This window comes from Agelaius tricolor, unplaced genomic scaffold, assembly GCF_023055355.1.
Source record: "Agelaius tricolor isolate 1412-34295 unplaced genomic scaffold, bAgeTri1.0.p SCAF_20, whole genome shotgun sequence".
Lineage (NCBI taxonomy): Eukaryota > Metazoa > Chordata > Aves > Passeriformes > Icteridae > Agelaius > Agelaius tricolor.
This window is the reverse complement of record NW_027269280.1, coordinates 7,330,354-7,356,338: the sequence shown is the minus strand read 5'-3', so window position 1 is coordinate 7,356,338 and position 25,985 is coordinate 7,330,354. Positions and strand designations below refer to the sequence as shown.

The window sequence follows — 25,985 nt, the reverse complement described above, 5'->3', positions numbered from 1 at the left end:
TAAACATACTATAGTCAGAAATACAGACCATTCCAGTTGGTCTAAGAGGAGAATGAAGAACTGGAAAGTATAATAAGATTATTAAAGCACATGGGTGAAAAAAAAATACATTACTGAAAAACTGAGACAGGAGCTGCTGCATCAGGTTCTGACACTCTTACTGCTAGGACACAATCACCCTGCAGAAGTGAATTAACACCATAACCAGCACACTGCAGAACGCTGCCAAATGTTTAAAAAATATCTTCTGATTTGCCTGGCAGCACTGTAAGGCAAGGACAGTGAAGATTCACTGAAATTTCTGAAGATTCACTGAAATTTCATCCAGAAAAGAGTGTGGTTAACTTCACCCAACCACAAGCATCAGGAGGCACCCCTGTCCCCCTTCCTGGGGAGGAAACCAGAACCTTGCTTCCCTCCTGTTTGCAAATCAGCCAGTGGGTGCATCTGGAACAGCATATAAAGGATGCAAAGCCCTGATCATAGCACTGGGAGCTTCAAGGCATGTGTAAACCAAGGCACTACACACACCTCCAACTCCTTCCTTCCCATGATGTAGGAATGGACATTCTGGATGGCACAGTGAGGCAAGAAGGTCACACCAAGAAGGTGCCTGGAAGTAAAGGATGCCCATGGGAGAACATCAATTTGACCTGATGCAGAACCAGAGCAGTTGCTCAACAGAATTTATACCAATATGAGACAGTGGTGCTATAAAAGAACTTCCAGATACCATTTCAATATAAAGAATTAGTCTGGTTTATCAGTGATTAAGAAGGATTCAGGAAGGTGCTGATGGAGAAATCTAGCCACCCACATAATTTGCTCTGTAAATAAGTAATTTTGTCCATTCAAAACAAATGTTTCACATTACTGCAATGCAGTATTGTGTGAGGCCCCATATGTAATCTTTCATACCAGTTTTTTTATCAATCCTTTCTCCAGAGCTACTTGGAATTAACATACTCTCAAAGGCCTATATTGAACTCCTTAAACAAGTGACTTCATCTTATTCAAATCTGGAGCTGTCATCTCTGCATAACTCAAATACAGACACTGATTGGTGTCTTTGTTAAAGTATCACACACCCAACCAGCCAAGGCCCGCTCAGTGCCATGCCCAGGAGCCAAAAGGGTCTTTATGCCCTTAAGAGCAAATTCACCTGAGAATCATATCAAAAGAGAGGGATGCAAATATCTTCATATGCAAAACTTACGAAAATAATTTTTTTTAGTAAGAAGTTTACAATTCAAAGAGCACAATAATCCTGGTCACACACAGGACCTGTTTATATCTCAGGGCTCTACCACCCATAAACAAATTGTGCTTCATCTCTTTCATCAGCTCCTTAATCAATTACAAGCTTGTACTCTGAATGGACTTCTGAACATTCCAGATGATTCTTCTGATCAGTCTTACACTACACACATCCAGAGTAATGCTACTTAAATTAAATAATTTTCTCATCTCCATGTATGTATTTTATACCCACACACATATATATAAACACACACAAAAATACAGTCTCTAAAGTACAAAAATATACCCCTGACTCTGGTTTCATTACAGACTTTCAGGAACATCTCTCTGAACATTACAATAGTCTTGCTGAGAAAGTTTTACTGAAAATAAAAGTTCAGAACTGCGCCAAGTGATTTAGTTTGTAGAGGCAGAAAATCCAAAGCTCAAAAATACTTCAAGTTTAGTTAAAACACTTTCTTTTTTGAACACTGAGGAGTTGTGATGCTAAGGATAGATGTGTGGGATTGGACAAAAGGGAAAACTCTGGTATTTCAATCTCCTGCTGTAAGCAGGCGTGGACTTGACTCATCAAAGAGGCAGAGAACACCACTGGAAGTTATGGATTTTCACATTACTGCAGCATAGAGGGAGCACTGAGTTCATGGAGTTTTCACCCTTAATACAACAGAAAGGATTCTGCCCACCCATTTGTGGGTGGAAGAATCTTAGACACAAAATCCGATGCAGCCCTAAGAAAGCAAGTGTTGCTCATCTGGCTTCTCTCAGGTATAGTCACAGTTGCTCATTCTTAGGCATAAAGGCAAATTAAAAAAAGATCCCAAAGCCTGGCTGCAACTTAATGAGAGATAGTTTTAAATGTCACTGTATCCTCTGTGTCTTCTATCAATGTTTGACTTTCAGCTTTCCTTTTATCCAAGAATTTGAAATACACTTTCTCTACTCTCAGGATTTATTTCAGGGACTCCATTTACTCTTCAAACCTCCACTGGAAAAATAAAACCAAAGAAAACCTACTAGCAAAATCCCTTGTTTCACTTCTCACATGCTACTGAAACAACAGTGATTTTAAAAACACCTGAAGCATACAATCTTATTATTGCTCCAGTCTGTCCTTGGGAAGATCTGAGCAAACCAAACGTATACAGAGCTCCCAGGCCAAGGCACATGAGGTTTGTACTGCATTGTCACCCTGTTTCAGCAGCAGAGCCGTCACATGAGCTCCTGCCCACACACTCCTGTTCGTGCCCTGCCCTCTTCCTTCTCCCAAGAACTTCACACAGAGCCACTTCTCCCTGTTTCAGGCCCAGGAGGAAGGTACAACCCTTCCAAGGGCCTCAAACAGCCTGATTCAGGAGGCCATTCCTCTTTTCATGGAGCTTTAGGGTTTGCTTCAGTTTTTCAGCTGCATCAGTTCAGTGGTTCTGTCCCCAGAATGGTCCCAAACATGAGTGCATTACCTTGTTGCATGCTTTGGGAAACCAACAACCAGCAGCAGCAAAGAACAGGATCTTCTGAACCCCAGACAGAGGTGAACCTCCCATCTCACACCACAATATCCACAAATACTTCCAACAAAGGAGAACAAGCAGTAGTGCAGTCTGAAGCAGGAGCTTTTTGGAAGTTTCTCTGCATTACAGCTACAGAATTTTGGTAGCACAGAGGAAATAATTTAGAGCAACTGAGGAACAGAGGCAGGAACATGTAAAGACATACTAAGAATATGATAAATCCTTTTATTCAGTGAAATGCCTTGTTATTTTAACACTCAAATGCAAGGACAAAACTTCACCCGTGGCCTTGATCCTACTCCTACTGAATCAAACCTTAATTTAGTGGCAGAAGTGAACTCCTGGGAAAAGTGTTTGCAAGTCAACGTTTGTGAGCAGCCTTGTTATAAACATCCAGTCCATCCAGTTTCAAATGTGATTGTTTAACATGCTTTTTTCTCCATTTTATCTCCCTTAATCAGTATTTCTACATTTGGAAAGACTCCCCCACGAGAGGCAAAGGCGCATTCCCACATCTGAGCTGATGTGCCACACCTGAATTGGGCAGTAATGCCCAACGAGTTCAGAAATCCACTGTCCTGTAGAAGAGCTCACACAAGTGTGTGCCTCCATTCAGTTGTTCCTGTAGTAAGTTCAACATCCCAGTGAGTCCCAAACCCATTCCCTGTGCCCAGCTCTGCTACAGGGGTCACAACTGATGCCAAAGGGAATGCTTGGCGGAGCAAGGAGGACTCAATATTGGAGACTGCTACATTTCTTCTCTCCAGGGCAGTAAAGCATATTAGACCTGTTTCAGGCCTGTCATATGTGAGAACCCATGGGTGAAACCCTGCAGAGATCCATGCCAAACCTCACATTCCCTTCTCATTGGGTTTTTCTAATATGACTTGACCAATTGCTTGGAAAATGATGATTCTATTGCATGCTGCACCGCCATGAACATTTCTTCCACAAGCTTTCCATCACTGGTACAGCTTCACAGCAGGAATGGCACTAATGCATTAACTGCTTTTTCATCTTGCCAGATCTACAATTTCATACTCTCTCACATCAGTATAATCCTCTAGTGAAATGCTTCAGGAACAAAGTGCTGAGGAAGGCCAGCTTTACTGAGGTCAGTGCCTGAATCTGGAATGCTAATAAAGTATTTTCCTAAGCAAGAATAACAGAGAACTGAAGAACTTTTGGCAAAAGTCACTTTAAGTGACTCCTTTCCCCTTCACAACTTCATGGCCCTCAGGCAAGCCAGCACTTTAGGTTTCAGATCCAGATCAAAGCCGTATGTGATACTGCATGAACACACATTTTAACAGTTCCAGACTTCAAGATCCTTCTCAGTTTCATAAACTCTTTACTTACTTCCAAGGCCACTGCAGATGCTCAGCACAAACTTCAACAGCCTTCATCTCTCATGAGCAGGAAGGGGAATGGCCAAGGGAGGACTCAGGAACGTGACACCCACCCCTCACATCATGGCCACATTGCTGGTTTTCAGCATCTGGCTCCTCTAGCAGTGCTCTCAGGTACAATGCTGCTTTTGTGGCCCAGAACTTCAGGAAGCATGACTATTCCCAGCAAAAGCATGATTAAAAGTTATTCTTCATTCTTTTTAATTACTATTTCACAGCTGTCCTTATCTGAACACAACAGCCCCTCAGTTAATGTGGCAGAAGTCCATTGCAGTATCTCTCCTATCTTTATCTGGATGGATTGTACAGACTTGTCATCTACCTCAAAGTCATTTATTCATTTGGTTTAGTTTTACTTAATTGTGATCACTACAGCTAAAGAACTACTTTCTAGAGGCCTGTAACTGCACAGTAAATTTTTCTGACAACTCATGGCTTAAAACTACCACCTTTCATTAAGCAAAGCCTTCTCTAATAAACTGCTGTGCTGCCAGATTGAACAGCTATTCTGTGAAAAGACCTCAGAATGAATCCAGAACCATTACTCCAACAGAAGAGATAAAATACCACATCTCTGTCTAATCCTCAGCTATGACAGACACTGTGAAAATTAAAACCATGACATTTTTTTGTTTTGATATGGAAGAAGAATTTACAAGCTAACTGAAAAGCATGACCTGAAGTGATTAACTACAACCTTCCACTCTCACTCAAGCTTTTCCGCCTATCAACACTGAAAACCCAGAAGACATGAACACAGCTGTACTGCATGGGTCAAAAGACATGAAACACACCTTTTTTTCTTACTGCTAGCATTCTGCTCCTTACCTCCAGCTTTTTCCTTTATGTATTAAAAAAACCCAGAGAAAACCAAAATCCCTTGGAGCTGCTAACTAGATCTATCTATCTAAAACTCAACAATCCATTGCACATAATTTGACAGGTACAGTAGCTGTGGGTCAGGCGATATGAACAGCACCACAGACAAATCAAATCCCTTCCTAAGACGCCCACAGGAAGCATGACACAAAACAAGTACCCAAACAAACCAGCATTCAGCCACCTCCAGCAGGCAGGACTGTGATTCCAGGGAATCCTACAGACAAAGAAATGCTCACTGGAGGACCCAGCTGAAAGGGCTACTTTCCCCTCAAGGGAATCAGCATCCTATTTGCATCATGAAATGATTCAGCCTTCTGTTACTGAGATGGGTGGGTGAAACAGGGTATTAAACCAAGCCGAGAAACTCTAACAGCCCCAGTGCAATAAGCCTAAATAAATTCAGGGATGTATTATCAGTGATATTGTGGCATTCCCCTATTCTACAGTACTCTGTTTTAAATTACAAAGGCAGAGGAGAAAAAAAGAGGATTAAGAAAAAGACACAACCTCATCCTAGTTGGAGAAGCAGCTCTACCCTGCCACCACCTGAATTTATCAGGTTTCCTGAGGCTTACAAGGTAGGAGAAGAAGGTTATCCACGAAAAGCCCCTATGAATTACAGGAGTCTATACGATCTCTTTTTATTTAAATCTACTCCGCAACAGCTTTGCCCTGGAATACCCAATGACACTTGAAAGTAAAGAATAGTATTTGAAATATTTTTCCACCAAGTTGTAAGTTCATTGTAACTACTAAGACGACAGCCAAAAAGAACTTTATGTTTAAGATAACATTTAGAGTGAAAGATCACCGTTATTTCTCTGGTATGTCCAACAACAAAATCAAAGAGAAAGCCAGGGAACACTGTATGGGAAAAGCAAACATTGAACAAAAGCACAATAACAAAGCTTTCTCTTTTAAAAGCACTATTTCTAGCTGTTCATGTCAAAGAGCTCCCCAGATTTATTGAGCAGGACGAGAAGGTCAAAGAACACAATGGCTTGCTTTTTTGGGTGTTTCACCAGTTAACACAACAGAGACAAAAGCAGATTCTCTCTCGAATGCTCTGCTAGAAAGAGCAGCTCAGCTTTTGCTCTTAGTTCTCAGCTAAAAACGCAAACACAAGTAAACAACCCCTTCCAGCGCTGACAGCTTTCTCCACGCCACCAGGACCCGCACACGCGGCCGCAGAGCCCGAGGGGAAGGACACAAGTTTCGCACTAACCTGTTTGAGTTCCGCAGGCATTTATGCGAGGTGCAGGTCCCGCTGTCCCCGGCACCGAACACCTCCGGCTGCCCGCAGCCCCTGCGCGGACCCAGCCCGCTGCTCCGACAGCCTCCGCAGCCTCCTCCCCCGGCGAAGCTCGCTCCTTTTGTACCCGGACCGGCACCCTCCGCAGCCTCCCTACGGACTGAGCCCATCCAGGGAAAAGCCCCGCTCCGCCGGCAGCACCGGCAGCGCCGCGGCTCCGGCAGGGGACGCGTCCGCGTCGCTCTCACATGGCCGAGCCGCCGCTGCCCCGGCGCCGGGAGGCTCCGGCAGGGGGGCGGCACTGACGGGCAGCCGCAGCCGGAGCGGCCACGCCCGGCGCGCCGGGGGAGCGGGGAGAGGGGCAGGGCCGGGCAGCGGGAGAGCCGCGGGAGCAGCCCCGGGAGCAGCCCCGGCCGTGCCCGGCGCCGCCGCGCGGTCCCTCCGGCTGCCGGCGACTGCGCGCCCGGAGCCCCGGGGGTTCCCCCGCTCCCCGGCCCGCCCCCCGGATCTCTCCTGATGGATTACAGAGACAAAGAGGGAAGCCGCCTGTTCCCGGCGTGTCTCAGAGCTGTAACCTGTCGGCTCCGGCGGCACAGAGCCCTTCCCACAGCGCCTGCCCGGAGAGCGCAGCTGCCTCCGGAATTACAGGGCGGTTTGCAAGAAAGCACAAGAAAGGAAACCTTCCCGCTTGCTTACTTTGCTCTTCACTTCGAGATTAATGGCATCCCTAATGCACCAACACCAGAGAATTATGATCTTCCATCACCGTCTCCTCCCTTTTGCATCTTACACAGGTGCGATGAGGCTTAGAGCTAAAAAGTACAACTGGCCTCATTTTTTAAAGCCATTCACCTGCCCACAAACCTGTCCCACATTCATTAACTGATTGCCTGGATAAATTACTCATTACCAAAATGAATGCCAGGTGTGCTACGCCTTGCATCCACCACATTCTGCAACAAAAACTGGGACTTCACAGCATGGTTCAACACGGTTCTCACATCCATCTCTTCCTAGTAAATTGGAAGTACCTAATTTTTAACATCCCTTCTTTGAACAAGGCTGTGAACCTCTATGAAATACCTGGGAAGAAGGAGAGCCTTCCCATACTTCTTATTCTAGGATCTGATCCTTCTTTCTGCTTTTCCCACAAAACTGCATGAAGTGATGTATTAAATATTTTAAGACATCAAGTCCTGAAAGAAAGAGATGTAGGGTGGTAGGTGTAAACCAACCTGAACTAAACATGAAACATTTTTCCCCCTGGAGCCACAACAGGGCAAGAGGAGATTCTCAGCCAGCCCTGAACCAGAGCCCTGCCCTTCCATGGAAGCTGTTGGCCTGATCTGGGAGGGACTGAGGCCCCCAGCGCTGAAAATCCAGCACTGCTTGCAGACACCAGCCAAGGGGCAGTCAATGGTGGTTCTCCCTTTTCCTACGAGGTTCCTGCAGCAAGCCAAAGCAATAAGTAAATCCGACACTGTAACAGCTGGTGGCTGAACAATGGTAATTAGGGACTGAAAGATACTGGCATCAAATTAGAGACTATCCCTGGCAAACAGGCATAGTCAGAGCCAAGGAGACCAGCTATACACCAGGAAGAAAGGTACAATTGAATTGTCTTTAATTACCAGAATATACACCTTTGCACAAAAGGCTGTTTTCCCAGCTTCAGGTTCCCTGAAAATTTTAAAACATCCTTCCAGTGTCCCCATGACTAACAGTTAATTTGTATCAATCTTACCAGAGGAACATGAAAAAGTGGCATCTCCCATACAGACATTTAAGAGTGGAAGAAATGTTTCAGACCTATTTAATCCTAATTTCAGCCTTCCTGCTACTGCCAGTGTCAGCATTCCAGATGTACTTTAGGGGCAGAGAACAGGGCAGAGCTACTTTACCTAGCTCATCCTAGTTTATTTAGAAATAAATGCTGTAAAGTTTGACAAGGGCAATGGCAGATGTTGCACAAGGTTTAGCTGAAGTGATTTGCTTCACTGGAGGGAAAAGATGAATTCTATCTACAGGGGAATAATTCAGAGGCAACTGTAGTGGCCATTAATAAAATACATAAAGGCCAAAGCAAAAGGAATGAGGTTTGTATGAGTCTCCTGTACTTTTGTACAGTGCTCTCCCACCCCTTTCTCCTTGTCCAACTTTTCTTCAGTTAACAAACTAAAATAGCTCCACTTTTGTTGAGGCCATGCTGGCACAGAAGAGCACCATTCAATTTAGCCATGCACATGGCCATGTGCCAGACCTTTATACCCTGTCAAAGAAAAACCAGTGTAAAGCCTATATCCATAGGGCACTGAAGGAGCTACTCCTGCATGCAAAGCAACTAAACTGAAAACCTTACTCACATAAGAAGTCTCTCATGTTGTAAACCCACATGTATTTGTGCAAGCCACGCAAGATTAGTGCTGCTGAATTTTGAAGTCCCACCTGCTGGAGGTCAGGTTGTTATTTAAAAACATGCTTTTCCTCTAAAATATAAAATAGATCCTTGGAAGCCTTCTGGTTGTAAAGTAAATTTTGAAAATGTTTTGACTCAAAGCTAAAAGATTTTTTTAAGGGAAATTACATCTCAAGTTCTCTTAGCCTCTTGTAATATTTTACTAGCTCATACAATTCTGAATGCTGAGATTTGGCAAAGTGAAGTCAAAGAACTAATTACCTAAAAAAGAGTTATGGATTAGATCCCTAAGGTTATACTGAACTTCCAGATTCTGGCAACAAACACTCTATCCATTAGTACCAGACTGCTGACTACATCACAACCTTCCCCTCTTTTTTTTAAATGAACCTTAAATTCTTAATCTGTCACTTTTTTTTTCCCTAGCTGCAAAAGTAGGGTGAAAACCTTCTTTCTTCTTGCTGAGAAATTAAAAATTTATAAATAGGAAGGGATTTAATTCTTTGGAAGGTGGAATAGTATAGTATCTCAGCCAGGCTCTCTTTTCTTATTTTCTCCCATTACCCTTAAAAAATTCCCCATCACTAGTGCTGCTCTATAGATTGATCTGCTCTCAGAGGCAGTAAAAAGGAAATGGTTTACAGCTCTGCCTGGGATCATAACATATGGCTTCAGTGATATGTAACTTCCATAAAGCCAACAGAGCAAGAAGGCACAAGATGAATCAAGAATCCCAACTAACCATATAGGCAAAAGCAGCACCATCACCCATGGCAATTCTCCGAATTAGAGAGCCTGTATCATACAGGGGCTGCCATGCCAAGGGTATTTTATTGTCCTTCTGTGAATTTCATGCAGCAAATAAACAAGGTAAGTGGGAGAACTAAAGCACAGCACGCTGGGATGTGTCAGAGTGCCCTACAGTCGTGATTTTAATCCACACAAACGCAAACAGAACATTCTATCTCTGAGATACATTTTGAAATCTTTTCCTGTTAGTGTTATCATCATTTTTAAATGTATTTGAAAAGTTACAGGAGCCCTTTCAAAGCATCTGTACTTGCTCCAAAATGGTTGCATGACTGTAGTAGGACACATCCACCCAGGTATTTCTAACGTTGCCATGAACATGGTTTTGACAATCTTCTTGCTCCCATACTGCAAGTTTAGAAATGGAGACAAAGCCAGGTTGACTCAATAGGGAGCTGTTGTATAAATGGAGGATAATTTTAGGTGTCTTCTTTATTTAAGAAGCCAGTATTAAAAAGAGGTCTAAAGAATCACAAGGCTGAAGAACTATACAGCAAAGCAGACAATTTCTACAGGCTGACACCACCAGGCATTTCAGTAAATTCAGGGGATTTTTAATTTGTATACCAACACAGCTTCCATCTTGCTACATCTAGTATCAGTCAACTCCATTTCATTTAAGTTGTCATATGACAGGATGAGAACAAGGACAGTCTGGTGACAGCACTGCTTACATTAGAAACAAAGGACAGAGGAAGGTACATGTCACTGCATATAGGTCACATCTGAATGAATGACCTATGTTTCCTCCCAGTAGCTTCATTCAGGTAAGAATCAACTACATTTTAAAGGGATAAAAAAACCTACTCCGGTTTATGAAAAAAAAAAATTAATTACAATGACATTTATAACAGAACAACAACAGCAAGGAAAACAGATCAAGTTAAGGTTGGAACTGTGACCATAATTTCATGCTGTAGTTATTGGAAGGGAAAGCAAAGACTCAAATGCAGGAAAGAAATACCCAGTATTAACCATTTTTCATTTCTTAGATTCTGGTTTGGGTTGTGGATCTTCCAGACAATTTGTGCTGTATTTCATGCTGCATATTACAAACTCTTGCTCAGAAGGTACCAGTTTAAGGCGTCATTCTCTCATCCAGAAGGCAAAAATGTGGTTTGCCATGATGTACCGGACTGATAACTGTCTGCACAATCTACCCATTTTCATGGTAATTACTGTCCTCTTCAAACCAAAACCTGAAGCTGTTTTGCAGTCCCTTCTGAAGAGAGAATCAAGGTCTTTGTGTATGAAATTTATTCCAGAGCAGGTTTCTCGTATTTTAAATAGTTACATATGAAAATAAGACTGCAAAAAGGAAGAAAAGCTAATCGGATGGTTTAGAAACACAGACACTACAGTTCTTTGCAATCTTTAACTACAGTATTCTAAAAATGCCCTGTGCCAGCATTTTAGATTAAGTCCTAAAAATGAACTCTGATGGTATTCCACAGCATTTCCCAGTCACCACAATTACAGATAAAAAATATTCTCTCCAGTTAGTAATTTAGTAGCTTAAAAAAGAAGCAGTTGTTGGGGTTTTGTTTGGTTTTTGTTTGGTTGGTTTGTGTTTTGTTTTGGTTTTTTTTTTATAATACCTAAATAAATAGTAAACTGTGACATACATTTAAATCAAAGGCTTTAATTACAGTTGGCACACAGCCTCAGGCTGCCCATGGCCATCTTTGGCCATTCTGTTTTCAGTCACACTGATGACTTCAGTGAATCACTCCACATTTGTGACAAAGCAAGCAGGAACATAATTTGAACCATTAACAAGATGGCCTAAACTATCAAAAGACTCAGTAATTTATCAATGTCATCATAACCCAATATCCATTTTGGGCTCTTTCAGCCTTAGTTCACAACAGCATACAGACACTGCAGACACCTGAAAGGGAACTGTAGAAAATTTTTGAGTTTAAAAGCGAGGTTGAACCCTGCAGGTCCAAAGCCCAAAAGGCTCAGGGGAAGAGGAAATTGCCAGGTTGGCTGCTTGGTGGTTTTAAAGTTTCTGCAAAACCTTTCTGCAGCCACATGTGGCTGTGTGAGGGAAGAGGCTCACAAAGGCTGACCAGCTCCTGGGCCTCGCAGGGATGAAACTGCCTCGCTGCACCCCTACGGATCAAGGCCTGCATTAGGAACAAAATCTTTTCATTAAATTGGGAGATACAGTACAAAAAGATTTTGTGATGGTTTAAAATCTTTCTTCCTGAACAACCCAACTAAACTAATACAGTCATATGCTTGGGAACTAAAATGTAGGACAACTAAAAATCTTAAAAAGTCAGGACAATTAATCATGTTCTGCTGCCTGAACTGAGAAACAAACAAGCAGCAGGACATGAAAAATAAATCACAACTTTAATGTAAGATGATTCATGTTAATTATCAAGAAGCAAATGTGGTAAATGGGACTAGAAAGTTGTTTTTTAAAAAAATCCTGTTAAACCTGATACTACTCTTTAATGTTTACATTTTAATGTTCCTGTTTTAAGACTTTTATAATAATTACTATTACTTGCTGTTATACTTGCTGATGTTGTAACACTCAGAGACATCATGCAAAGAAAAGCCTAGATGCCTGTTTACATAATGAGAACGCAGTACAATCAGAATTTAATTTTAATGTATTTCTCTTATATGTTCTCCTAGAAGAAAACATAATTCTATTAGTAAAGCAATGTAAAATCATGGAAAAATACTATGGAACAGTGAATTTCTCATTCAATTTAAATATTTTGAATTAAAACCTGGCACAGCTCCAGGCCAGAAAGGCTAACAGTTGTGAACAGTCATTCTTTCACAAGTCTTGTCAAACAAAGTAAGAAAGTCCTTGCTTTTCAGTTGCTTCCAAAACCTCATTCAATAAAAATTTACACTGAACAAAAGGAGTTGCAACCATCAAGGCAAATGAAACTGCAACAATATTTGAGATGCTTAGGGCAAACATGGCCATTGCCTTGCACTATTACCATCATTACTATAAAGCAGTTGCTGTCCTGCAGACAAACATTAGATGGCACTTTGGAATTCAGCAGTTCCCACAGAGAGTTGCACAGCACATACTTAACAGATGAAGTGTGAGATGTGAATGTGAGGTACTTTTGATGACAGAGAGAAAAATGACATTTCTGCAAAGGTGTGATTTTTGGAGCTGGAAGTATATTTTCAACCTGCACATGTAAAGCTATAAAATGGTATGTAATTAAGTTTTGAAAAAAACCTCAAATCTTATAAAGAATAAAGTCATTCTTCCTTCAGACAGAGGCTCAGTTTCTCAGTTGCTGGGTTCCCTTTTTATTTTTCATTGAATCACTTGGAATCTACTTTTTAAACTAGACTTGCTGACAAAGTTTTATACAAATACTTCTCAGATAACACATCAGATTTTGAGTGGATTCAGCTGCGTGCCAGCAGTTCTGAGCCCCAAATAACTCTCCTAAGTGGGGTTTAAGTAGTTTGCTTATCAAATAAATCCCTTCTGGAAAGAATTGCACAGCTTCTGATTCAGCTGGTCAAAGCTTCTTAACTGTTGCTGAAACTGATACTATTATTCCCGTTCCCTTGTATCTGTGTTTTTACCATCTAAGGCCTTAAATGAAGACTGAAGTATAATCACAAGGGTGAGACAATTCAAGAAACAGAACAAGGAAATGTTAATTCTTGCTGGAATACCACTTGAGTCCATTTTCAGAGCCTCCCATAAGACATATACCAAGATGCCTGTTGCACAAACCTTTTTTTTTCCTTTTTTTTGGGGGGGGGCTTCTGCTAGGGAATTCCTCCTGCAATACATGAAGCAGGTCGTAGGATTTCCTTAGGAATTTGGGTCATCCCAGCAGAAAGGCAAACAATAGGAGCTCCTCAGTGGTGCCACATGCCACACTGTCACTCTGTGAAGTCTCTAGCTGACACCTGCAGTGGCTCCAGGAGAGCTCCTGCTCTGGCAGCAGCCCTGCCCCAGGCCAGCTGCAGGGCTCTGGGCCAAGGAGCACCAGCTCCTGCTTCAGCTTCCACTCTTGTTCAGCCAAAGGTCCTGGCTCTCACTCTAAACCAGGAGCTGATGCTTTCACAGACATGGGACAACATCCATACAAAAGATGTTCAAAGTTCCATACCTGCAAGCTAAATGCAATTATTTAATGTCCAGCACAGCAGAAGCCAGGGACAGGGGCCTATGGGAACACATCTCCCTGCAAAGTAGCTGAGTAATGGCTGCTGGTGCAGTTCCTAACTGCTGGGATCCCTAGGTAATGTAAGTACCTCTCAGCTCACACTCAATTCTGACCTAAGAACTCATTCTCCCATGGGAATCATATTCCCAAATCTCCCTCCTCCTTCCCCCTGGAGCCTTTGAATAGTTGCAGATATGCAGAAGCTGAAACCTGACCCAGATCACTCCTAGCAGCTCAGTAACTCACACTGAGTGAGCAGGCTCAGGCTGAGGAGGAGTGAGTGCCCCTGTAACTGCCAGGAACCTGCAGGCCAAGGAACAGGAGCCAAATCACAGAGTGAGGGGAGCTGGGCAGGGCCAGCAGCAGCCACAGATGGGGTGGGAGGTGACAGACACCAAACCATGCTGTACCCCAAAGCAGAATGTATATTTCTATGGGTTCCATTGGGTCTATAAAGGAATCAGGATTATCCTTGCAAGTTCTTTCAACATTTTGCTACCTATCACTACTGGCAGAAGGAGAACATCCATGGGTTAACTACCAGTGAGTTTTTTCCTTGGTATTTGGCAATGTAGCAGGAAATAGTACTGTAACACCAGGGAGCTGTCATGAACTGACAACATTGTTGTCTGTACCTGACCTTACCTGTAAGGCAAAAAAAAAGGAATTTTCCATGCTGTCAGTCCCTTAATGTGAGCACAAATATGTTATGTAACACAGGAAGCCAAGAGGCACTGCAAACTCAAACTAATTACATGAAACTTTACATGCAATGGTGGAACTGCATTCTGTATGAGATGCAGAACAGAGAAAAGGCAAGGTGAAAATTCAGGGAAGCTCAGAACCCATTTTTGCATCTTTTCTGGATATGTTTAAACATACATACAATATTAAAGCAACCATTATATACAATATTAATGCACCCAATGTTCTTACTATCAAAGCACTGGAAACAGTCTCTATATTCTAGCTGTACTACATCACACTGTACTACATCAGTGTGGAGCAGAGAATCTTAAATAAAAGTAATGAAATACAGACAGAGGTGCTATTGTTGCCTAGGCTGACTCAGAAAGGTTAACTTGATGGTATTTTCTTAGAAAAGCAATTTGACCTAGTCTTCTTGTATTTTTTTTTAAATTCTCACCATGTGTTCTGGTGTGCTTTAGAGTTCACCTTTTATTTGAAAATAACCCTCAATTCACTAAATGTCAAAACTTCTGTTTTGGCAGAAGTCACAGGTACCTCAGATTAACAAAAAGACTGAAGAATATTGGTACTTAATTATGGCTTAAAAATACTTGCCTGAAAAAGAAAAAAACATCAAATGTGGTTGCTTGTTTTCAAGCAGGTGTTATTTCTCTGGAACATAAGCTGATATATAAATGATCCAAACTGTAACTATCAAAATATTCTGTAGTTTTTTTCCATACGCTAATTTACCTTGAACAGCTATAACAATATTTGCAAAGTGAAGGAAAAAAAATTATTAATTTGGCTCTCTTTTTTATATAAGAACATCCAAACAAACCCACCACCAGGAACCTAAAAGAATCACAGTTATAGTCAAATGTAGTAACTTTTTAATTATTGGATGATTCTGTGAGTGTGAAGACTTCTCAGATCAACCCGTGTTACTTCTCACAGGCACATCAGAGTCAATATATCTGAAAAATAAAACCCTGCACCAGCAGCATGTAAAGGGCTGATTTCTGTTATTTGTACCATGTGAGATTTAGCAATTCCCACAGCTTTCCTACCTGTAAGAAGGAAGATAATGCCTTTTTCTGACTTAGAAGACCCCTCTCAAATCCCTGTAGGGCACTACAGAATCTCTCAAGTCCAAGTATTGTTACAGTGCTTTTGCTGGCAACAGGGGTTTATTGAATGCTGTACTTTATTTTGGTTATGCAACATTAACAGGAATAGAAGTTGTCACCACATACTGATGGGAAACAATCTTTGAATGCAAACCTTGTTCAGCTCCCCAGATGATCAGATTTGAGAGAGCTGCTGTGAAGCCCATGGAGCCATGCCAGTTTAAACCAAGGCAGGATATAGCCTTGTGTTTAGTAAGTATCACATGTCTAATGTTTTAATAAAAGTGTATATACATACATATATATAAAAAATAATATTCTTTATTAGTAGTAAATTATGTTTTGTGGTGGTAATACTGCATCTCTGTGTCAGCCTATCACAGCCCATACCCCACATGGGCACGTCTGTATCTCCCTCCTGCCCAACTTCAGCTCCCACTGTGAACAGCAGCAGAAGGCTGACTTGGAAACCAGGTAGTTTAAACTATTGTTCATACATGAAGAGCAGTAAGATTTCTCAGGCTTGTAAAAAACATTATTGACTAGACACTTGAGCATGTAGAAGACACGTGATGGGTGCTACTCACCAGTGACTTATTGGACTGTGCTTATCCTGGAAAACTGATCAAAAGGCAAAGACTGCCAAGACTTCCATGGCCTGAAATACTGCAATAACCAATGTACATGATTTACCTCAAAAGTCAGAGAAGCAAACACAAATACACATCAACAGACCACTCTTCTGTCTCTAGTACAACCAGAGTTTCCTTTCCAAAACCCAACAGCAGTGATCAGCCACGTGGCTCCCACCACTCAAGGCCCGAGACAGTCAAGAACATTGTTAAAACCTGCAGAGAGTTTAAGGAGATTTTATTACCCTGATAAAAGATCTGTGGCCAAAGTTTCATTAAAGGTTACATTTTCCAGACTAATGCCAAGGTTTCCACTGTGTAACTAATGACCTTTTGTCCAGAGGGTTCTTAGTCTGAAAGAGCACTTTATCTGACCCTTCAGAATCTGCAGTAACACATGTACAATGCTGCTATCTTCCCAAAGTTCTCGAGCTGAAACACCCTAATTCATGTCACTGGCTGCACACTCAGCAACAAACTCTAATTTGCAGCTACAGTGGAAGCCTGGGGAAGCTGCAAAGAGCAGAAGTTACATTTACCCATCATTCAAGCACATTAAGCACAAAAAGCACTTCTGTCCCCATTTACCAGAGCCTGTGTGGGTTAAAGGGGACTGTCCCTATGGCAGGAGCTGCTCACAGCCTCCTGCAGGAACACAGATGGCTACAAACCTCTGCAGAGCCTGGAGGTTTGGCAGGCACTGCCAAACGCCTTGGTCACCACCTGAGTAAAAGACTCTCACTAATATTAATGGGAGACATTTCAACAACACTTAGAATCCCTCATTGTGAGGACAGTGTTTCCCAGAAACCCCTCCTCTGAGAAAGCTTCCTCTTAAAGAATAATCTCAGCCATTTCTAACTAATATCTGAACAAACCATTCATGATTTGTTTAGATTGTTCAAGTAATCAACCTCTCCCATGAAAAGGTCATTTTTAAGGTTTAAGGTAATTTTTATTAAAAAATATCCACACTTATCGCAAAATCAAGAAGCCTATGCACACACTTTTTGGCAATTACAGCACATCCCTGACCTCATTTGCAGATCTGGTGTTTCTCTTTAAGAAGAAAAGACACAATGGCATAGACACTCACAGAAAAAGTCAGCAAGTGCACCAGAATTCATATGTTCCATTCCAGTATTTGAAATTCACACTGAACAGGCTGAACTCACCAGCAAGTGGCTAACTGGGCTGTCTAGGACAAGGAGTTATTGTTATGGAACAAGTTCAAAGCTGCTATTAAAAAAAAAAAATTAAAATGAAAATAAAGAGTTCCAGGATTCATTAATTAGAATCAATATTTTCATAAGACCTTGATTTTGTCTTTTGAGAACTTCAGAACACTGTTACACTCCTGGCACATTGCCCACATATATAGTACTTTTCCATGTCTAAAATTAAAAGGGAAAAAAAAGGCTTTATTTTCTGTTCTAAGAAGGGAGTAAGTGTGGCATTGTATATTCAACAAGAAGTTGTGAGAGACTCTTTACAAAGCCCTGACTATACACTTCCCTAACAAATCCCTTTGGCAGATTCCACTTTGACAAACAAACAACATGGAAAACTGATGTCTGGTTGTGAAGATCATTAAAGATTATTTGTCACTCTCATAAAATGGAGCTAACCCTCCTTTCTTTTGTCCAAATCATACACAGAATAACTAGATTATGTATAATCACCACAAAAAGCTGCTGCTTGAGTTACTGTGCAATATTCCTTATAACAAGCAGTTGACTGGGGTGATGTGCAGCACTCAGCCAGTGCTCACTGGAACAGCCTCAGAGGGGTGGATTTCACTGCAGGGCATGAGCAATCCCCACAGACAGCAGAGCACAGCCAGCCTTCTGCTTTGTGTACTCTGCACAATGAAATGCAACACCAGAGATGGAAATATTATATATTCTGCATAAGACTGAAGGTACAGCTTTCATCCTTCAGTTAAACACTTTTTAATTCTAGTTGTGTCTATTCACGCAACTAACCTTACATTGATTCTTAATTGTGCATATTTAGCTTTTTAACAATTTTATTTCGTATACAAGGTACTCTAAAAACCTCAGTGCTACTCATCAATTAATTAAAGCTTCCTTCACCCAGTGGCAGGGAGCTGGGCATATGCAGATTCAGCCTGGGGTCACTTAGAGGGGCTGTTTCTCCATAAGAGTCACGTAGACCCCAGTAACTTAAAACTCTTTTATTAGGTTTTCTTGGAAGTGGTTAGACCTTAAGCCATTACACTGCAGAAAACTCATGCTTCATCAGTTTTGTGGATAAGGAATTTCATTCTGAAGCTATTAATCAGGCACTTTGCACAAAGTCATTCAGAAAAAGTGAAGGTGAACTTGTCCTTTTCCTATAAAAAATACGTAAGCACATCTCCCCTCTCCCAGCCCAGCTGCTCATCAGAGGATAACCACCTACAGCTCCTACCAGACATGGTCAGATTTTTACCTTGACCAGTGCAGGCTGCTCCTTTCACATGAAATCCAAAATTCAGGCATCTTCATGTAAAAACATGGCAGCTGTTACTAGAAAAGCAGTGCTGCCATAATATAAGGTAAAGTCTGCCTCAATACAGCTCAATGCAAGTATAATTGTAAAACAGTCTGGTATAACTGGGAAACAACTTCTGGAATCCCCATAGCCCAGAGCTTCCTTCTGAATTGAACAATGTTTTCTTAGGAAACAGACCTTCACAAATGGTACTATTGCTTCTGCATGACTTACCTTGTGTGTCAGAGGGGTTTGAGAGCTGAAGTAATTTAGAGACATAAGTAGTTTGTCATTGCACATTTAAACAGTTAAAGAACGTGTATCAAGCAAAACAGTATTTGGAAATCTAAAGCTACCCACAAAGCCAGTTTGCATCATTAAAATAGTCTATCAATTCACTGCACATGAGAAACAAATTATGAAGTCCTCCCTACACAAACAATAAGGCTTTGCAGGAGGGAAATCCCTGCTTTTCATGCTGCTCCCTCTATTCAAAGTCCAGCTATTTCTAATGGAAATTTTGTTTGCTATGGAGATTATGATTCAGCCTTCTTTTACAATCACCAGCACATCACCAGACTTACAGCAAGTGCATAGATTAGAGGAGGGTGTGAAGATCCCTTCTTAGGCTTTTTACCCAAGTATGCACATACTTTTAAAAGTATCCCACGAGCTAAGAGCAAGAGCAGCTTCCAAGGCAAGGCTCCCAGCCGAGGTGATGAAGCACCCACGCTGCACCCCAGCTCGGGCTACCAGACACAGCACACACTAATGAAATGCTAACAACACACCATGCACCGACTGCCTGGGATGGACACTGTGCTAGGGCGGGCTCCAGTGACAGTGACAGGAGCAGGCTTTACCTGCAGTACGAGCTGCTGCCAGGCGGTTGCCAGGGGCTGGCCATTGCCAATGTTGCAGATGCTCATGCGGTCTGCGGGCTGATTGGCACGCTCGAGTTGCAGGGAGACATTGCGCCGCTCCTCCTCAAGTGCGCGGGTGAGCCGCTCGAAACGAGCTTCTTGCTCTTTAACAGATGCCAAAATGCTGGCAGCAGACCTGATATCATAGTCATCCATGACTGCTTTCAAATGCTTCCTGCCTGTTAACTGACCAGGGCAAATGGAAAGGGTTAGGTAAAGGGTGGGGAGGGCACGGGTCAGAGGTTAAAGATAAAAATGCATATCGTTAGTCACCTTGCTAAAATACTGACCACTCTAAGCAGCAAACTGCAGTGCTCTTTGAAAAGCATCCATCTTTCCATCCATGATCTGATTTTAAATTAAAAGCAATTAATTTAAGACTTCCCTGTTCAAAAAAGAAAAAAAAAATACGCTCACCTTTGAGAGAATTTGTATTTAATTCCTTTGATCGTTTTGCTAAAACTGCTCTGACAAGGGTTTTCATCCCTCTTGCAGAGCTAATTTCACTGTGCAAATAATAATGTACTTAAAAGAAATACATAAAAAAAGATATGGCTGTAGAGGGAATGAGGAACATTCTCACTACAGACACCTGGAATTTTTGTCTTTAACAGCATAAGTGAGAAGTTTAACATTTTTAAGGACAGAAACTTCATGGTAGAAGAAAACAGTTGTGTCAATTTTTTCCACACCCCCCCCCAACTTAACAGACAGTAGCTGAAATTAGCTTTCATATTTAAATTATAGCAGCACACTGTAACATGGAAAAGATTTTTAAATGCAGAGTGTGCAATTGCAGTTGAAATGCTTGATGATTTCAGTCAACGAAACAGTCCTTCATGCAGCCGTTTGCTAATAATGCAAATGAAAAAGCAAACATCTTCCATGGAAAACACACAGGACTGCTTGTCTTTCAATGCAGAAAAAGGAACTCAGAAATCAGCTAGGTGGGTTAGAACTTCTGCCTTATGTCTTCTCTAGCAGGGTAATGAAACAACCCATTTAAAACCCTGTCTTCACCTGTATGGTACATGCAGTAAAACTCCCCATTGATTCCACAGATCTGTGACCTGAACACCACTTAAAACGTTTTACTAGGAGTATGAAATCAGCAATATAATATAAACATAAATTATGGCCTCAACAGAATCCTTCATCAAAGTTAAACAAGTAACCCCTTTACTACCAAACTACTTAAAGCACCTCTGAGACAAGCAGAGGCAGAACTGTCTCAGGCTCCTGTAATTCAAGAACTGTTCATGTTCTGTGCTGAGACTTAAGTGCTGAGAAATTGTCCCTTGATTTGCTGCCAAAGATTCTTTGTTTTCCATCTATCAGCGAGGATTTCCATGAGCACAGATAGTTCCCTGCTTCCTGACGCTTCCCAATTCATCATTCAGTGCCTTTAGATGATGCACACTCTTGACTGATCCATTTCCCATGACTCTTACATTTATCAGGAGTCTCTCCTGTGCAGATCCTTTGGTAGCTCATAATAATGTGGTCATAACACTGTTATGTCCCAGAGAGGAGTATTAGTAGTGATTAAGCTGCATGTTTTTACACAGTTTGTTGGGGACTCCTAAGCAGGCTCAAGGTCTCCTTGCTTTTGTCAAATATGGCTGAAATCACCCAACAGGCCAAAAAGACACTGGGGCAGGAGTGACAGACCCAAATCCAATGACAAGCACCCCAATTTCATGGGGAATAACCTTCCAGTAGCTCTGTGTTCATTGTTAACTCTTAAGACAGTTGCTGTTGAAAGGAATCAGAGTAATATAAAATCATGTTAGGAACAGTGTAAGGATTATCATGTATTAATCTCATGATGTTTACTTATAACCATCACTTGAGCCTTTCATGTTTGCAGACCAGTAGGCAGAAGTGAGTTTTGTCATTTATGCATTGATTTAACTTCTATTGAAATTCTGAAAGAAAACCAAAAACCACCAAAGGGTTTTCCAGATGTCACAGACTAATAAAACACAGATCAAACTGCCAACTTCTGAGACCTTCCAATAGATTATTAAAAGACTATAAAACCTTCAGAGAGTACATTGGTTTCTGCAAAGGGGAATCACAACCCTCTAAAAGGATAGGATGATTCATGGGAAGTCACAGGAAGACTCACCTGCTCTATCTCAGCATGATTTAGCCCTGGCACAGCTAGACATGAACACAGCCAGACTTTCTGGACCTCAGCTGGCTTGTGTGCAGCCAAGTTCCACATTTCTGCTTTTGTGCCTCCCTGCTTTTCCACAGATGGAGACAGCTCTGTTTGTTGTCACTACTCCCAGGAATTGCAGGCATGCTCACAGACTCCTTGGAGTGTGAAAGAGTGGGACTGCAAAGACCTGGGCACAAGTCAGATTTTGGAAGAAATATCCCTGGGGGTGAGGGTGGCATTTCTAGCCATAGATTCCTAAAGACAACCCCTGGGTTACTGATCATCACTGCCCTCATGCTAGAGCAGACCAACAGCCTGGCTGCCACAGACCAAATACACCTCACAGGGAATATTCCAGGCTCAAGAAGAGTCTGGATCAGTCAGGATTAACAAATGCAGACAGTCTCCTTTGAGGTGCTGCAGAGCAGGAATTCAGCTCCTCACAGGGACCCAGCTTTCAGGAACTGTCTGCAGCTAAAACTGCTCTTTCTCACATGCAATCATGATATGACACAAAGGTCATCTTTTGGGGGTCCCACAGGCTGGGTATGTCTGTGGACTGATTTCAAAAAGTAAATCCAGTAGGGGAAAGAAGATGACAAGACTGTATCGACAGTAACTAAATTTAAAACAGGTTTCTTGTAGAACATATAATGCAAGTTTCTGTTCTAAGGAAAAGAATTAGCAACAATGCAAGAAAAATCAAGAAGTCCCTCTTCAGAAGCAGTTACAGCTTTAATAATAAAAATCAAGTTGATGACTGAGCTGGTATATAACTTTCAAGTCACATTTTGATAATGTGACTAAGATCCTGTTCAGAAAATCCTTAATGAGATATAAGCCCTTGATGCCACACATGAGAAAACCTAGAAAATTTGGGTTCTATAAATGGTACAAATCTTTAGAGAGATCTCCCTGCAGGAAGTATTGTGTTAACCTCATTATAACCATAAATACTATGCTTCTTTTCTCTTTGCAAAGAAAAACACGGGCAGAAAATAAACTGTATAAATTTTCAGATGCACAATTAGTGACCACAAAATTCCTAATTGCTATGCAGAAACAGCAGTAGGACCAATAACTGCCTTTTAAGTATTGTTGGACAAAGACAGACTTCTGCATTTCAAATGTTTTATTAGCAGATAAATACTTGCTTGCTGTTGATTGCACCCCTAATTATTAACCCAGGGTTTCAACAATTTACATTATCAGCAGTCTAGACTGGAGGAGAAAAATAAAAGTACTGACTCAGGAGTCAGTTACTCAGGTTGCCACTTGCAATTTGCTACCATTCGTAAATAAATTAAAGTGCATTGAAAAGGGTATCAATAAATGAAAATATTAGACCCAGAGCAGCCAGGTAAAAATTATTCCTTAGGCTGCACTTCTAAACACAGCAAACAGTTGCCTACAGAGTATCAAAGGCTACGCTGACAGCAGCAAATCTCTCTGTCCTGCCTACGTGACTCTAAATACATTAGTGCTGCACTGGAGTTAGAGCAAAGAGGAGGTGTTTGTTCTGACTGTTCCACTAATGCATCACAGGAGGTGTTTATTCTGACTGCTCCACTAATGCATCAGAGAAGGTGTTTATTCTGACTGTTCCACTAATGCATCAGAGGAGGTGTTTATTCTGACTGTTCCACTAATGCATCAGAAGTGGTGTTTATTCTGACTGTTCCACTAATGCATCAGAGGAGGTGTTTATTCTGACTGTTCCACTAAGGCATCAGAGGAGGTGTTTATTCTGACTGCTCCACTAATGCATCAGAGGAGGTGTTTATTCTGACTGCTCCACTAATGCATCACAGGAGGTGTTTATTCTGACTGTTCCACTAATGCATCAGAGGAGGTGTTTATTCTGACTGTTCCACTAATGCATCAAAAGGCCCCTTCTGAAAGTCAGTACAGCCTCAGTGCTCACCCAGGATGAAAATCACCCCAGTGTAAGGGCCAAAAGAGGGATCCTGCTCATTGCTAATACCCCAGCTCACACCCGAGTCTGAGGCTCTTGGAAACACTGCCAAGACTCCAAGGGTCATTGGTGCTCCACAAAAAACATGAGTCAACTCTGCATGCTAATTTTGCTATTATAGGATATAACTGACAGTCAAGAGTTTTTGAAGAGCCCTTCAGATTAAGAGGGGTCAAGTTCTGTGAGATTTGGGCACCTGAACCTAACAGTCATGGGGAACCTCAAATCCCCCTGCACTTCAAAGTGCTGTGAGTTCCTAAGGAGATGGGGTCTGTGAGTGAGCTGCCTTTGGAGAGCACAGTGTCCTCTGCCAGCGGCACAACACGGCACAGGCTGCTCTCAGCTGCAGGGGAAGAGGCTCACAGGCATCTCTCTCATCTGGATGCTGAACTCAGCTGTCCCACTACTGCTCTATCCAAGACCAGTCCAAGTGTGTCAGTCCTGCTGGCAAGAGATGTTTCCATGAGTATCAAGGAGATCGTTCACAGAGCTGCTCAGCTGTAGGAGCAAGCACGAAGGCCTGTGAGTGTGCATGGAAACAGCAGCTTTGTGCTTCTCCAGGGAAGAAAACCAGCAGAATAAAAGCAAAAATGGGGCTTAAACAATCCATGGAACTGAAGCATAACACATGCTAATGACATTCTCAGCCTCAAGTACCACGAGAGATGAGCAGCATAACATGAGTGTTGCCCCCCATGCGACACCAGAAAGCATGCAGAGAAAACTGAGCCATACACACCTAGAGAGGTACTGAAGTCTGAGGGTTAGAGCTGCTGGGACATCACCCACTAAGAACAGAACAGGACAGACAAAGCAGGAGAGCAGCCTCAAGAAGAATCAGCTACAAGAGAGAGGAAAGAGAGACAGAGTTAGTTAATAAGGTATTACAGCCCCCTTTACACATAGTCAGCTCCCACGTTCTCACTGTGTTGTAGAAATTATTTATTGCACTATTTTTCTCCTAACTTGCAGTCAAAGAAATAATATTCAGAGAAGCCAATCCTGAGACTCCTAAGGAAAAAAAACCCCACCTTGATTAATCTAATTTGCTGTCAGTGATCAATACTTGCATGTTCCTATGAGATTTACAGTTAATGTCCTAAATCAGGGAAAACTCTAGACTGGAAGGAGGATAATGGAATATTGCAAAGCTGGATATTGTAGCCAGGCAATTTAAAACACAGAGACCTAACAGGATGCTGTCAGAAATGAGAGCTGTTATTTGGGCACACAACTTCAGGCCCCTGTCAGATATACAAGCCCCAAATGGCTCAAGATCCTTTCACAGATCTCTGTTAGGGACGGGACATTAATTTCTAAAAGATGCACAATAGCTTGTTCTCTCTGTCTGTATGTGACCCTTCCTGATCCTGTATGAAACCAAAGCAAAAGAAGCTTTTGGAATATCAGGTCATCTGTGTAGCTCAGTAAATCCCTGATTTATTTAGTCTTAAAACATCTATCACTGAAACTTCCCTGGGTCAGCAGCTGCCAATTTAGTCCCTGTTTTTGCTGGAGAATGAACAGAACCCATTTGGTGAAGACATGGTTCTGTGAGGCAGCACTGCCAGTCTTAAGCTACCACATCAAAAATACTGCAACCACATGGCACAAAATGAAGAGCCAGTACAAGCTCACTCTGCTGGTTCAAATGTTTTAGAACATTTTCAGAGAGGAATGTTGCCCTGGCAGATTTTTTTGCTTGACCAGGTATAGTCTGCCTTCCTGAAGCCAGCATAAACACAATTTCTTGTGTTTCAGCCAAATTACCAGAAATATGATCCTTTCTTTGCATGGATCCAACCTCAAAGGGCACAGAACCATCATGCCAGAAATCTTATTTTTTCTTAAACTAACAGAAGAAAATTCTATGCTCAAAAATTAAATAGCTGTAACAAAACTGTGCATAGATATGCCCAAAGATGAAAGTCAGGAGGCAGAGTGAAAGAAAGACTAATTCTCAAGTAAATGACCAGAGAGAGTAAATTAAACATAACTGAGTTTCTAGAGAGAAAAGAATAACACTTTGGATATATATATATATATATAAATAAAATACATGTAACACATTCCTGATAAACTCCTTCTCAGACCTTCTGCTGAAATCTGTCTTGAGCCTGGGTCCCCTCGCTGCTGTGGTTGACTGAGCTCTAATTTGACCCTTACGTGACAACCTCCACCAATGAATAGCAATGAGGAGTTCACAAAGAAAGCTATTTCAATATAGTTCTCTGGTAGGCACAGACAGACACGC

The 25,985-nt window shown here is 41.8% G+C and overlaps 1 protein-coding gene across 19 annotated transcripts in view; it reads right to left on the bottom strand.

Annotated features, from left to right (window-relative positions):
- Positions 1–25,985, bottom strand: part of ARVCF (ARVCF delta catenin family member) — a 247,303-nt gene that overhangs the window by 131,536 nt on the left and 89,782 nt on the right. For 11 of the 19 annotated variants that reach the window (XM_071445376.1, XM_071445374.1, XM_071445380.1 and 8 more), the window contains 2 exons: positions 24,471–24,572; positions 19,530–19,775 (listed from right to left, as the gene is read on the bottom strand). The exons of 4 other annotated variants lie outside the window; for them this stretch is intronic. In XM_071445376.1, the coding sequence (XP_071301477.1) occupies positions 19,530–19,745 (216 nt within the window). In that variant the 5' untranslated portion in view covers positions 19,746–19,775; positions 24,471–24,572. Of the gene's footprint in view, positions 1–6,287; positions 6,610–18,624; positions 18,762–19,529; positions 19,776–24,470; positions 24,573–25,985 lie in introns of those variants that run through there. 4 more of the 19 variants (XM_071445373.1, XM_071445385.1, XM_071445391.1 and 1 more) reach the window with 4 other exon arrangements.